At 47.6% G+C, this 15,572-nt stretch overlaps 1 protein-coding gene across 1 annotated transcript; it reads left to right on the top strand.

Moving 5' to 3' along the window:
* Nucleotides 1-1,097: 1,097 nt before the first annotated feature.
* Nucleotides 1,098-14,261, top strand: LOC147316477 (glutamate dehydrogenase, mitochondrial-like). Its single transcript, XM_086259969.1, has 13 exons — nt 1,098-1,950; nt 5,281-5,361; nt 5,459-5,514; nt 6,865-6,928; nt 7,119-7,213; nt 8,562-8,741; nt 10,058-10,195; nt 10,339-10,476; nt 11,165-11,245; nt 11,354-11,477; nt 11,558-11,649; nt 11,731-11,793; nt 12,579-14,261. Exons 1-13 carry the CDS (start codon nt 1,542-1,544, stop codon nt 12,696-12,698), a joined length of 1,641 nt encoding a protein of 546 aa, XP_086116095.1. The 5' UTR covers nt 1,098-1,541; the 3' UTR covers nt 12,699-14,261.
* The last annotated feature ends 1,311 nt before the right edge of the window (nt 14,262-15,572 follow it).

Raw genomic sequence — 15,572 nt, forward strand, 5'->3', positions numbered from 1 at the left:
CAGCTGTATGAATAAGTCTGTGACATGCTGACATCAGCGCATCACTAAAGAAGTAAGAACAGTGTTGTTAGGTATTTTAGTACCATGGGAGCATTTACTGGATATTGTTTTATAGTGACATTATGCAGGAAAACTCTGTCATTCAATAAGGCCCCTTTGTTTTAGTTATTTTTCTCTTTGACCCAAGAATTGATGTGTGAGAATCACAGGCTGGTACAAGGTTGAAATACCACAGAGATCACTCCCTCAGCTACATTAGTTTCTTAATCTTTTAGACGCCTGTTGAAGGCCAAATGGTTTGTTTCAGATTTCACTAATGAAAGAACTCTTTGTTTTGTGCCTTGAAAATATGTCGCTGAGATAATCACAATTGTAGCTGAACTGATACACTACACAAAGGATGCTTCTTCACCCAAGGGCAGGAAGACGCTGCCTTATCTTGGTCTGTACTGGTTTAAACTAATAATCTGCTGTCTCATGAATTTTACCCTCTATATAAACTGTTATACTTGTGAATAAAGTTGAGTCACTTTGGGAAGACAATCTAAAGCAGTCTCTGTTTTCTTGTTCTCCCAAGCTGCTCCCGAGCTCGTACTAACACGCTGAATGGCATGCTTGAATATTGCTTGAGAATATATTTGACTGTGTTACAGACTAAGGGACATTCTCTGCTGATAGACGTCCACGCCTCGAAGGAAGTCGATCCACGGATTAGGCCTTGGAAACCGTTTCCTTCAAGTGTAAAGTCAGAATCAGAATCAGAAAGGGTTTTATTGCCAAATGTTGAGCAGGTTTACAACATTAGGAAATTGCTGCGGTGCTTCAGTGCAGACATACTGTCATAAATTACGCTTAAACAAGAGGACAAAGTGTGAAAAAGTTCACGTGTATCTGAGAAAAGTGTACAAAGCTTGTAGTGAGGGGTTTTACAGCCTTAAAACACCTATAATAATTTTAAAAAATAAAGTTGGCTACTTCGCGGGTTATTTTTGGAACGTAACACCCGCGATAAACGAGGGACCACTGTATCAGGAGAAAATGGCTGAAAATCTGCAGTGAACGTTGGGCTTTTATTTGGAAAGTTGAGTCCAGACGACCGGATATGCAAAACTGTGGCGATGCTAGCTTAAACCGCCACACATTAACTCTAAACGTGTTAAATACCATCAAAATGTCCATTTTTGGGTGGATGCTTCCGTTTTAGAGCGGTATTTGGTCCTCTCCGTGTGCTTCTCTGCACTTTATTTAATAAGTTGTTCAGTTTTAACGACTTTTCCGGGTGTTGCCAAAAGCTAACGATAAGCTAAGCTACGTGCCTCCCCGGTGCTGCCGTTACAGTCTCGTGCGGGTTTTTGTGTATGAAATTGAGCCGCACGTCTTGCCCGGCGCCGCACGCGGCGGTGTAGCTTGACAGGAAGGGGCGGCGGGAAGGAGGAGCCGCTGCTGCGGTACAGCTCTGTGTTTACGCGGCTCCATTTCCTCGTCTTCCCCGCGGTCTCGTCTCACCTCCCTGGGACAGCGAACTTCTACAAACCGTGAAAATGTACCGGTACTTCGGAGAGCTACTCACCCGGGGAGCGGGCGGCGTCCTGGCCTCGGGGTACCCCGCCGCCGCTGCTGACTCTGTTCTGCCGGCGTCCGCGTCCCTGCTGCGGCACCGCGGCTACAGCCAGGCCGTAGATCCGGCCGACGACCCGAACTTCTTCACTATGGTAGAGGGCTTCTTCGATAAGGGCGCCGCTATCGTGGAGGACAAGCTGGTGGAAGACCTGAAGACTCGAGAGACTGCCGAGCAGAAGAGGAGCCGGGTCCGCGGGATCCTGCGGATCATCAAGCCGTGCAACCACGTCCTGAGCGTCAGCTTCCCCATCAAGAGAGACAGCGGGGAGTGGGAGGTGATCGAGGGCTACCGGGCTCAGCACAGCCAGCACCGGACGCCCTGCAAGGGAGGTGAGTCTCCCGCGCCCGGCGCCTGTTAGCACCGCTGAAAAAAGTTTCACTGAACAACGTGAAGCGACGTTCACGCAGAGCCGGCGTGACACGATTTGAACCCACATGAAAAATGAGTGTAAAGGGTTTGAAAGCAGCCTGATTCAGACAGACTAGATTTTTGTGCTTTTACTGTGATTTAAAACTAGACTCCCGTCTTTTAACCAACTAAAACCACATTGTGCATGCGCAAAGAAACTAAAATCAGATGTGCAGGAAATGTTATTCACACCAGCCCGAGGAAGCTTTCGTCCAGTGAGACAGCCACTTTAGGATTTTACTCTCCTCTCACTAATTAACGTGCATTCATCCCCAAAGCAGGGATTTCCTGTGTGAACCTGAAACACAGCTTTAATAACATCAGACGGTTGAGGTAAAGGTTCAAAGATAGCTCGGTTAAACCAATAACGACGTCAAGCAAACGGCAATGAACAATAATGCAAATATTGCACTGTAAAAGAGCTGTAGTATAAGAGCTGGGGTGGGCGAGAGTGAGGCGTGAATGCTGCATGTGTGTGCGTGTCTGGGGCTTGCTGAGCCATGACCCCTGTGGGATGTGGCCCCGCACCCTGCTGGAGGCTTCTGTTCTGGCCTGTAGCGGGTCCACTGCCTGCTGCAGATCACAGTTCTGACTGCAAAAGCTGCTGGACAGGATCTGTGTGTGTGACGTGTATGTACATGCTGAAAGGAGCGTTGTCTCCTGGTGCTGACGTTTCCGCCTGAGGCAGGAATGTTGTCAGTCCGGTTCGAGCTCAGGGCGCCGTGTTTTTGTTCTGAGCTCTGTGCCATCACTCTGTTTGGTCCGAGGTTCAGACTCTGCAGTACATGTGGAGACGGGGGTCACAGTGGTCCGACAGGTGGAGGTGTCGTGAACGAAATGCTCGGTTTATTCGGAGCACGAAAGACCACGTTTGGAGACTTGAACAGATACGATGGTGCAGCAGAGGATTCGAAGCTGCTTTGAGTGACTTTGAACGCAGACTTGCTGTGACACAACTCAGCCTGAGCCGCACTCACTCTTTAACATGTCAGCTCATGACGCTGACGGGGTGTCAGGTTATTGCCTGAGCTGCACCTTAATCCACCCACACACTGTCTCTGATGACCAGTTTCCTCCTGTGTGCTGGACAGAAACTGTCCTGCTCTGAGCTCACACCCCAGCCTCACAGTGGAAACGCTGGTTTTACTGGGGTTTCCACTGTGAGGCCGTGCCTGCTGGCTCCGGTCACACACAGACCTGAGCTTTTCCTGCTATTACAGGTTTACTCGGCTCATGTTTCTGCTGACAAATTGGTGCCAGTTTGAGCCTCGAGCCGCCCAGTGAAGGTTTCCTGGAAAAAATCCAGCTGAGTAAACGACCGCAAGCCGTCAGCGGCCTCCAGGGGGGCGGAGCTTGGACAGAAGTTCATAGAAAGGAGGGAAGCGATTATTAGGAAATGTTCCCCTCAGGTAGATTGTAGTTAGACGGTTTATGAGAACACAGAGAGCCTGTTTAATGCGTTCATGTGACCTGAAACACCAAACAAACAGAGACCTGAGCTGTCCAATCAGCTCAGAGCTTTTTCACACCCGCCTCAGCTGTCGTCATGGACCCCTCCACCTTTAACTGTCCTCAGAGTTCCCGCAGCTCCCCGAAGACTCGCAGGAACCTGAACGATCACATGATGCTGCTTCGCTCTGAAATCACAGAGCCGGTCAGATTAATTACTCAGGATTTATTCACGTCTGCTGCTTCGGCACACAATTTAATCAGTTAAACTTATAATGTTTCAAATTCACTCACATGATGGACGTGATGAACATACAGTCTCCGGACACTTTATTATGCACATCTTGCTAATATTCAAGTCTTCTCGATTCAACAAGATGCTGCAAACGCTCCTCACAGACTGTTTAACCTGATGTCATTAGTATTATTGCATTAATGATATTTGTAATAATAATAATGATGGATTGCATTTATATAGCGCTTTTCGAGGCCCTCAAAGTGCTTCACAATGCCTCTATTCAGTCACTCTCACATCCACACACTGGTGGAGGCAGCTACAGTTGTAGCCACAGCTGCCCTGGGGCAGACTGACAGAAGCGAGGCTGCCATATCACGCCATCGGCCCCTCTGACCATCACCAGTAGGCGTTAGGTGAAGTGTCTTGCCCAAGGACACAACGAGCAAGACTGTCCGAGCCGGGGCTCGAACCGGCAACCTTCCGATTACAAGACGAGCTGCCAACTCTTGAGCCACGATCGCCCCATTGTATATGAGCTTTGGGTTATTAATGTTATATGTAATTGACTCCTGCTCATCAGTGATTGAGGGGGAATACAGGGCTCCATTAAGAGGCCACAAAAGGCTTTTTATTCCTGTTCACCCGTCATTCGCTGGTGACTCCACTCCACAGTGGCCTTTATGATGGCATTGTCCATCTTTGATATACAGTCTGCAGTTGGAGTTGATTGCTGGGATGACAGAGGGTTGGTTTTATTTCTATTTATTGGCATTTGTTTGTCCCAAAGAGCTTTGCTGACGGTAAGAAGAGGCGCTGTACGAGCCACAGACGTGTTTTACTCAGTAGACTGGGAGTTGTGGTGTGCTGATGGTTTGGTCACAGCGGTCTTTCCCGTGACTCTTGTCTGCTGCTGTGTCGTCAGCTGTGTGTCTGCAGGTCCTTCAGCGAGTCCAGCTTACAGCTTTTACTCATCACATCCAGTGTTGTGTGCGAATAAAGAGACGTGGTGGAGCAGGTGGAGGGTGTGGTGGTTTTCCTATAAAGCAGCATGTGTCTGAGGCGAGGTGGCCACACCCGCCCTGAGTCACACCGAGTTTCTCTGCTTCCTCCTCCACGCCGTCCTTCTCACTTCTGCATTTCTCCGTCTTCCTTCTCTGCTTTTGTCTCCTCATCCATCATGTTGTCACTTCCTCCCGCCGCTGCTTTCACATTTCAACCTGCCTCCATGTGTTTTTGTTTTCCTTCCCACTCGCCTCCGAGCGCAGCCATTTTGTCCCTGCAGCCTGTGTTTGCAGTGATGCGTGAGAGCTGCTGGCCCACTTCCACGCTGACCTCCCTCCACTTTCTGAGCGCTCGCCTCAGCGGCTCAGGCCACCTTTATAAATGTTCACATAGCTGCACGTCCACCTTAAAGCTCAAACACACTTCCATTATGGACGGAACGTTACCCAAATATGGGCAGAGGCCTCCTGGTGGCCAAAGCAGGTAGTGCAGGTGGGCTGGCACAGATGGTGAACTTTAACCATTGAAAGTCTCGTGAAATAACGGCGTGTGTCTGTTGCAGGTATCCGTTACAGCACAGAGGTGTCTGTGGACGAGGTGAAAGCTCTGGCCTCGCTGATGACCTACAAATGTGCCGTCGTAGGTGAGGACACACTGAACCCAGCACCCCGTCGCCCTCTGCTGTGTTTGAGTGAATCTGCTGCTTGTTGTCTTGTGAACTAAAGTGACTTTGTTTCCAGATGTGCCTTTTGGTGGAGCCAAAGCCGGCGTGAAGATCAACCCGAAGAAGTACTCGGTAAGTGCGACGCTTCCACGCCGGCCGGCCCTCCTCGGTGATCCTTGTGGTTTTATTTCTTGATCAGCGCTCGGCCTCGAACTAAACTGGAAATAGGATTATTGGGGCGATTGTGTTGCCATGGAAACCTAATGCCTTGTGGGTAAGTGAACGAAGCGCGAGTGTGCAAGTGTTCTTTCCCACGATGCTGCAGTCGGCCCCGCTCATCAGCTTGTTGTTTGTAATGGTTCCACGGCTGTAGATGGAGAACCCGGAGCAGCTGCTTGCTGTTTTACAGTAAACGTTCCGACCTGAGCGGAAACGCTGAGCCATCAGCTGGCAGAGAGACGCCAGGATTCACTCTGAAACGTGATGACTCGTGACTTTCTCCCCACATTGATGTCAGGGCCCTCTGCCACCCCCTCCCTCTCTAAATGTTTGCTCGACCTTCGCTCTTTGCTGCTTTCTCCGCTGGAAAACTTCGATCAGCTGACACGAGCATAACTGGGAGGACTGCTGACCTCTGACCTCTTGATATGAGAGAAATACAGGAAATGGACGGACAGACATGATGAAATGTTAAAAGTAGAGCTGTTCTTGTCCTGCCGAGCGCTAGGTCAGACTTTGATTGCGTTTGATTTATACCACAAGAAAAATCACACGAGTTCGTTTTGCTTGATTATCGTGTTTTCTCCTTTGTGTAAAGACAGAATGATCGTTTAAATAAAAATGAAAGCGCAGTTACAGGACGCCATATTTACTGTAACATACGGATGTTTGCATCGCTTCACTTTCATGGTTACATAAGAAATAAACTCCAGAGATGCCTGAGGGCCTCTTAATGTCGTGGTTTATGCTGTTGTTCGCCTGAAGGTTGCTGGTTAACCCCCCCTGGAGACACGGATCCTGTGTCTGGTTTAAAACTGCCACTCGCGGTGACGACCAATTATGACAAACCCGTGAGGAACCATATCAGAACATCAGCAGAAGCTTCCTCGGGTCATTAACGCAGAGAGCTCATTTTCACTCAAACCTGTCGTGACCACAGCGCTCAGGGACCGCCTACAAAATGCCGCAATGGAAAAATAAAGTGGAGGATCACAAGAATCACGCCAAGCATTTCCCTTTGATCACACTGCAACACGTAGCTTGTGGTAGTGGGGACTTTCCTTCATGTTCCCAGTTGCTGCTCTTTGGTTTCCCTCGTCAGACACAGACCAGACAAATGTGGGCGTGCACTCGTGCTGTCCTATAAAAGTGCCTGCTGTGTTTAATGGGGGTCAGACTGGGGTGTGTACTCCAGCCAGCACCGCTGAAAGGTGAAATGCATCAAAATAAAAATATGTGTATTTTTTTTAATTGTGTTTTCAGGACAACGAGCTGGAGAAGATAACCCGAAGGTTTACCATCGAGCTCGCCAAGAAGGGCTTCATCGGTGAGTGATGTCACACAGCGATGTCACACCTGTCAGCTCCACTGAAGGTGGTGCGGCTCTTAGAGCAGGAGGTGGGCTGCAGAGTGGCTTGCAAGTGGCTTAAATCTTACTGACAGGAAGTTCAGACAGAGTCAGCTGACGTGGGCTAATTTTCACTTCGCGTCCTCCCTGAACCGATGCGCTCTTGCAGGGCCCGGCATCGACGTTCCTGCTCCGGATATGAGCACCGGGGAGCGCGAGATGTCCTGGATCGCCGACACCTTCGCCACCGTCATGGGACACAATGTGAGTACTGACCCAGCAAAAAAGACGTGACGTCCAAATGCGTATGATTACACATTAGGGCTGGGCGATATGGCCTAAAATCCATATCGCGGTATAATTTGAATCATGTGCGGTAACGATATATATCACGATATAGTCTGTTCTTCTTTATAACGTATTTCCCACACTATAAGGACTTAAAATCCTTTAATTTTCTCAAAAGTCGACAGTGTGCCTCATGTATGAATTCTGGTTGTGCTTACTGACCTCGAACAGATTTTCTGTGCTACACGGCGCTCAGCAAACTGTCAAAAATGTTTTAGTCCGACTTTGATAAGCTACGAAGCCGGCTGCCGTAGTCAGGAGCCTCGCGGAGTAATCTGGGTCCTAAACTCTGTCAGATTCAGGTCCCAAAGTCAAACGAACACTGAGAGTTAAAAACTGTCTAAATTCTTTCATCTTTAATAAAACGATCAGCGTTGCTGCTTTACCAGGTGTAACTATAAAGTTTAACTTCCAGGCATCCATGAAAACAAAAGTTATTACATTTAACGGAGTTAGAAGTTAGCAGGGAGTTAGCTCGCTAGTTACCTAAGCATGATATAGCATGTTCTGACTGAGAGATTTCTGAAAAATTCAAACGTACAGCTCTGCTATCACTTGCAACATAAATGAAGACAGGAAACTAAACAGCAGTGACGTTTGCAGGGTTACTGAAGTTGGGCTAGCTGCTATATAATGATGTGCTACGTGACCGCTAGCAACACAGCTATGTTAGCATAAACACAGAGAAGCTGGAGGATGAAGCTAACTTTTTTTCCATTCGATAAAAGTTAACGTGACGGTTCCTGATGGTTAGAGACAAATGCAATCGCATGGCAGGATGCTGTAAACGGACCAAACTTCAGTCAGGAGAACAACTGAGATAATCCATCCACAGTACGAGGTTGGTCATTCATATACTGCTGCATGGGAACAGAGCAGCTGCGAGAGAATTCAGCATTAGTGAATCAATGATAGGGAAGTGAAGGAAGCGCAGTTTTTGGCTTTCCCCATATTTCAAAAGTGCTTCGTCTCTTTGCTTTTACTGTCGCCGCCATAATTTGCAGATGTTATTGCTGCAGCCGCTGCCATGCTTTCAAGCAGAAACAGGCGCAGCTTGATGACACCATCAACATGCGCTATCGTGGTAGAGCGGTATAGTCAAAATCTCTACCGGTGGCCAGATTTATATCGTTTCTACCGTATACCGTTTATACGACCCACTCCTACATGTATTTGTAAAAACGGTCACGAGAGCATTTCATGTGTTATTTCAGAATTAGGCTGTTGTTTTTGTTTTTGACCTCGGCGTGTCGTCCATGTTCAGGACATCAACGCCCACGCCTGCGTCACCGGGAAGCCCATCAGTCAGGGAGGAATTCACGGCCGCATCTCCGCCACCGGCCGGGGAGTCTTCCACGGCATCGAGAACTTCATCAACGAGGCGTCATACATGAGCCAGCTCGGGATGTACCCCGGGTTCCAGGACAAGACCTTCGTCATCCAGGTATGCTCCGCCATCGTCACAACAGAACGTCTGCAACGTTCTGACGAGTTTCTCACACTTCGTTTAAAAGCAGGATGAACAGTGAACGCAGCACGATGACCACGAGCCCGAAACCTCCGTGTAAAGTTCTCACAGAAGAGCTGAGGGACGTCAGCGGGAGTGGGCCGATGTGAAGAAGGGTTGCTCATGTTATAAATGATGAGCAGATTAAGCCTAAGTGACGTTTCCTCATCCGTTCGGGTCCGAGTGATGTAACTCTCATCATCAGACGGCGAGCATGAGGCAACGTGCAGATGTGCATGTAGCTGCCTGCTCTGACCACACTGACTCGGCTGTGGATAATTTACATCACACTGCAGCAACTGCACCTCAGACGGGGACATCGAGGAGGAGTAACAGGATCTCCAGCTGTCCCTGTCCATCTTTTATTTACAGTGTGAGAGCAGACGGCTCGGTCTGGATCCATTTATGAAGAACAAATGAGAAAAACTTTTCTTCCTCCTCGTCACTTCTTCCATCCTTCCCTCCTCAGGTGACTCATGTCCAGCTGCATGTTTTCATTTAATCAACAGGCGACCGCAACAAAGAGACCTCAGGATGCCCTTCATGACGTTCAGCACAAGTGTTGCTGGAGAGCAGGGAGGAGGCTCCGCCCGTCCTCTGTGCTGATGATGTTTGGGTTTTTTCAAAAGGCAAATCATCCAGCGACTAAGACGCAGAAGGACCACGAGGAGACGACGCTGACTGAAAACAGACCTGAGCAGATACAGCGACGTCGTGCCCACAACATCTGCTGCTGCGAAAACTCAACCACTAAAGTCACAGAACAACCGCCGAGGACTTCAGTCGAGATTACAGACGCACCTCCAGGTTTACCCCTGAAGGTGGTGCTCCTCTACGTCACCGCCTCAGGACCAAGTGAGGTCAGAGGGCAAACTGAAGCTATCAGCTTTTCCCTGAAGTTTTGTGAGCGCGTTTCCTGTTTTTATCTTCTGGCACTGACTTTGGTTGAACACACTGGAACATTTTCTCTCAAAGGGCCTGAATGACTTGGATAGAGATGGATGAGTGTCTGGATCCTCGCCACAGTAATGCAGCCACTTTAGACTGTCACAGAATCTGAGTTACTTATTTTTTCTACCCATACCGTGCTGGTGCCCAGTCTAAAACCAGTGCTGTGTCTGTCCACCAAATGGCTGACCCGGCTTCTAATAACTCTACATAAAAGTGTGCAGTTTCCTATTCAGGAGAACACTGTGTGATTTCTGACAGTGAAGCAGACACATGGGTTAATGCGCCCTCTGCTCTGCCTGCAGGGCTTCGGTAACGTGGGGCTTCACAGCATGCGCTACCTTCACCGCTTTGGAGCGAGGTGCGTCGGAGTCGGAGAATTGGACGGAAGCATCTGGAACCCCGAAGGCATCAACCCCAAAGAGCTGGAGGACTACAAACTGGTGGGTACACAGAAACAGGAGCAGTGTGCCACCTGCTGGCAGTACTGTGTCACTGCAGTGTACTAACAGTCCAGCTGGTTTGTTTTATGATTCGTGTGAAGCAGCTGCTGTTTTCATCAGTTTGAACGGTTTGTCGTTTCCAGGCCAACGGGACCATCGTGGGTTTCCCGGACTCGACGCCATACGAAGGAAGCATCCTCGAGGCCGACTGCGACATCCTGATCCCCGCCGCCAGTGAGAAACAGCTGACCAAAAGCAACGCCCACAAGATCAAGGCCAAGGTGCCACGGTTACCAGATCAGCTTATCACGTATACGTGCGACGATAACTCATGCACGCAATATTTAATTCAGTCTTTAGTCACAAATTATTCCGACTCTCGGGAATAACGGCACTGGCAGGAAAACAAAATCCTTCATGCAAGAAGCAGAATTCATAGAAGGAAGAAACCCACAAACTTATACAGAAAACAAGGTTTAGTAGATTATAAATATACTGCGTATGTATGAATTTAAAGGAGTGAATGTTCTCAGATGTGAAGAGAAAAAAGTGCTTTACATAAATAAAACCTACAAATAAAAGTAAATAAAAACCTTTAAAAAGTACAAAAAGCAGAAAATTATAAAGAGAAACAAACAGAAGTTGAGGAAACAAGACTTTTGATTTAAAAATAGTCGTTGTTGGATTTTCTGACTGTTTGGGAACAGCTGCTGGGAAACATCCTTAAAGCTGGAGATGAACGTTATATTAAAATCCAGTGGGCCAATGATGGAGGAACTCCACATGCACCCCTGTATACCGCTGTGTCTCATGCACACATGAGGAACCGTGCCGGTCCAGAGGCTGGAAGCCGTAAACATTTCAGATAAATTCAAGTAATCTAAATAAATAGCGCTAAAAATGTCCGTCCTGGGAAACCGTTTGTGGGTTTCCATCAGTAAACTGACCTGGAGTCTGTGGTACCTTCAGATCATCGCAGAGGGAGCCAACGGGCCGACTACACCTGAAGCTGACCAGATCTTCCTGGAGAGAAACATCCTGGTGATCCCGGTCAGTGGACGCAAACGCTCGTGACCTTTGTCAAAGGTTAATTAGTCTCAGACTGAAGTAAACGAGACGTCTGTGTTATCCCCTCTCTCTTCTCCTCTCGTGGGTCAGGACATGTACCTGAACGCTGGCGGTGTGACGGTTTCCTACTTCGAGTGGTTGAAGAACCTGAACCACGTCAGTTACGGGCGACTCACCTTCAAATACGAGCGAGACTCCAACTATCACCTGCTGAGTGAGTCTGAGCATCCACTCAGGAAGCCTCCCACCAACGCTCTGATCTTTGTTGTCAGTAACGCTCTCGTCTCCCTGCAGTGTCGGTCCAGGAGAGTCTGGAGAGGAAGTTCGGCAAACACGGCGGCTCCGTCCCCGTCGTCCCCACCTCTGAGTTCCAGGCTCGGATCGCCGTGAGTACACGCATACTCGTAGTACTCGAGTACTGTCTCCTCCTCTTCCTCAGGTGTGTAAGCTCCACTCTGTGGTTTCAGGGAGCGTCTGAGAAGGACATCGTTCACTCGGGTCTGGCCTACACCATGGAGCGCTCTGCCCGGGTAAGCACGCCAAACCTGCAGCGCCGCACGAAGGGAAAGTCATACAACGTCACCGCGACCAGTTTATGACTCAAAATAAGCGATAACGCAGATGATGACAGAGAATTGTTATTGTCACAGTCGATGTGGAACTGAGATAAATATACACGATGATGATGATGAGCGACTTCATCCGTTGATCCCAGTTTTGGTTTAACGCGGGTGATCAGACGACCCAAAGGTTACATTAAACTTTCACATCTCACATCTGCAAACACCTGGATCATAACCCGACTGTTATGAAGAGTACGTCAGAATAAATGCAGATGTACGTGTATTTTTATTTATTATAGTTGGCGCCCTCAGAGACCACACCTCCCCGAAGGGCGTGACCCTGACCTGATTTTGTTGGTTCGTTTCTACGGTGACACAAAAGTTAAACAGAAGCTGTAACTTTTGTCATTTCAACTGTCAAAGCAAATGAAATCTTTGGAACGACAGATATTCCTCCCGTGCTTCCTTCTGAAGAAATCTGAACGTGACAGCGTTAGCGGCTACACGCTTCCTCCCACCGAGGGGGGAAAAGGAAGTGAGCACATCGCCAGGAACTCCTGACGGATCGTTTATGACACGAGACAGCACAGTTTAAACGCAGTGTCAGGGTTATTAGAATAAATCTACCCCTCACCCTGATGAACACATGGATGATAAATCAATGCATCGCGTGCTCGCTGATAAAAGTCTGTAATATTTGATTTCATGAAACAAACGTGTTTGAGTCACTTCCTGTCTCTTCTCCGATGCAGCAAATCATGAGAACCGCCAACAAGTACGACCTGGGTTTGGACCTGCGGACGGCGGCGTACGTCAACGCCATCGAGAAGGTGTTCAAGGTTTACAGCGAGGCCGGCCTCATCATCACATAGACCCGCCTCCATCCACCTGTCCGTCCGTCTGTCTGTCCTACCTGAGTTTAGTTTCCACGTGTGTTTGAATTTCTCTGGGATTCTTCGTCTTGGTGCAGTCGCTCCTCCTCCTGCTCCTCCTCCTCGTGTCTGTGTCCTTCTTTGAATTTAAACTTTAAAAAACCAAAGAAACTTGCGGTCGGCAGCTTTAACGCCACGGTCGCTCACCTGAATCGCTGCTTCCTGCACAGAAATGACAAATTATCTGAGCTCACTGGCCAAAAGTATGTGGACACCCCACAGATGATGTGGGCGGAGCCTTTCAGATGAAACGATTCCGTTCTCTGGAGTGTCGCGGTCCCGAAAGCCTCGAGTAGACGAGTCATAAAACGAGCTTCAGGAAAAAACAATATTTGTTTTTTCATTTTTATTGTTTTATTAATATTTTCGGGTTGAATCATGAACAAACTGAGCTGAAGTGTCGGTTTAACACGCATGATTAGAAAAAGGTGCAATCACTGAATAAACCTGAAGACGTGCAGCGGGACATTTCTGTTGGCACACTTGAGATGATTTCCTTTTTCTCATTTCTGTAACTGTGGGGAAAGTGCCGGCGCTCTGTGGGAACGCTGGATCAGTGCTGTCACAGAGATCACACACAGATCAGACCTGTGAGAGATTATAACTTCAGGATTAAATGAATCTTTTTCTATCTTTCGAAAGGTTAAAAACTTGAAACGAGGCTGAACTCTGTTTGGACGAGTGACAGTGGTCTGTAGGTCGCCTCCTTCAGGCTCCGTTAACGGGCCCGGTTCGTATCGTGGAGGGAACGTCTGCTGCTGCAAACACTGATCCCAGATCAGTTCGTTGTGGGTGTCCACATACTTCTGACCGTGTCGTGCTTTTCTTCTTCTACTGTGACGCCGTGCACACGTGCCTCAGGACTGTCGCTTTAATGTTCTTCTGCCCACAGTCACTTTATTAAGAGCAATAACTCGTTTACAGCCATCGCTGAAATTTTAAAAAACATCCAGTTGAATGCAGACGTTTACAGCAGAGAAAACTTCATCATCTTATCATCAGTCCAGCCGCCGGAGCTCCAGACCCAAAACATTCAGGTCAGGAAAAACTCGACCAAAGAGCCGATATTTATTTTTCACTGTTTGAAATCTGTAGATTAATTTAGAAGATTTCATCTTTAGCTGCAGAAAGTTTGTTTCACTTTAAAAAAAAAACAAAATTTATTCAAAAATTTGAAGTTTCACAAAAGTTTGTTTTTGTTAAATGAGGGGAAATCTGCTGCGCCGATAAAGTGCCGTTCAGTCAGGACGTCTGTTTCATTCCAGCTTTAGTTTTTATTTTCTGATAATGACCACAACCAAAAGTTGTTTCTTCTTCTTTGAAATGTTTGAAAAATCAGAAACCTGCTGTAAGAAAACTACAAACTATGCAAACACAGACGGTTCCCTGCGACCTCGCCGTCACAGCGCCCCCTGGCAGCCTCGCCTCTCGGGGTCAAACACTTGTTCCTTCTGTGGACTCTGAGTTTTTATGTTAAAGAGAAATAAAATCCAAACAAAGTGACGCCTGAATGTGTTTCGTTTTTTTAAAATCAAGCTTTATTGTTCAGTCTCCAGCTAACAGCGTTTTGTTTCAGTGCAAATACAATTTATATTTAAGAACAAAAGAGGTGCAGGGTCCGATCTGGCCGTAGGTCGAGTTGGAAAATGATCATTTAAAAAATGCAAAAAAAAAAAGTTTCATTTGTATTGGTGTCAAAATAAAATCTCTAAAGTTTGTTTTGTTTCCAGTTGTTTTTGCATGTTACCAAATCATTTTGAAAAGCTGGATGGACCCTGTGCTGTAAGGCAAACCTGCAGGTTAATATGAAAACAATGTTATCAAAGTGTTTGATGTGTAGAGCTGGTCGTCACACACTGGAGTGAGCTCGTGTGCACATGTTGGCTCGTTACAGACGTTTGTTTGTTTACATGCTGATAAACACAAACAATAAAAATCAAATCAACTTTATGATGCAGAAGAGGAAGAATGAGTCACTCTGACCACCAAAAGTCAATAAATGAGGACGTTGAGTCGTAAAATGTAAGCTGTGCGAAGGAGTGCTGCAGGGGAGCCAGCAGGGGGCGCTGTCGCAGCACGACCTCTGCTCCCTGCTGTGACTGACATCTGTGGACGTGCAGGTGGCGTCTCACAGCTTGACCTGAAGGTGGCAGTGTTGCATCACTGGCTGCTGTTCATGGCCCTGACAGTGTTGTCTAAATAAAGTTTACCTGCTGAAGTACAGCAAAAACTATCTGAAGGATGGACACGGGTATGATGAACGAGCTGAAGACAGAATCTTAATGGGTCATCGGCTGAGCATGACGTCAGCACTCGCTGCAGGTGCAGAAGCACCTGAGACGTTTACCTGGATTCATGTTTGGTGGATCCAGGTGGAGAGCGGGGAACAGCGTGCACCTCCCTCCACACCGTTCTCAGCCTGAGCTGATGAGCGATGACGCTCACGACTCATCTGACGAATCAGTGATTTCATAGATACACAAGAGGGTACTTCCCCGACTGTGACCTGCACAGGCCGGCTCAGCTCATGCCACAGTGCTGTGAACGTAATAACACCTGAGTGCAATCACACACACACACACACACACACACACACACACACACACACACACACACACACACACACAGCTGTATAGGAGCAGTAAAAGAATATATGTAATATTTTTCGTGTTTTTGTATTTTTCTCTTTATGATCATTCATTTGTTTTTACTATTTTTGTAAAGTTTTTAACTTGATTCGTTTTTTAAAAAACAAGTTTTTTTTGTTTTTTTCTTCTTGTTTTTCTGCCTGGGTGGGCGTGGCTCCCCTTTACC

The sequence above is a fragment of the Aulonocara sp. 'chitande type north' Nkhata Bay genome, linkage group LG13 (genome assembly GCF_057382095.1).
Source record: "Aulonocara sp. 'chitande type north' Nkhata Bay isolate Kocher_YH1m ecotype deep benthic linkage group LG13, A_spYH_male_GT1.1, whole genome shotgun sequence".
NCBI classification, from domain to species: domain Eukaryota; kingdom Metazoa; phylum Chordata; class Actinopteri; order Cichliformes; family Cichlidae; genus Aulonocara; species Aulonocara sp. 'chitande type north' Nkhata Bay.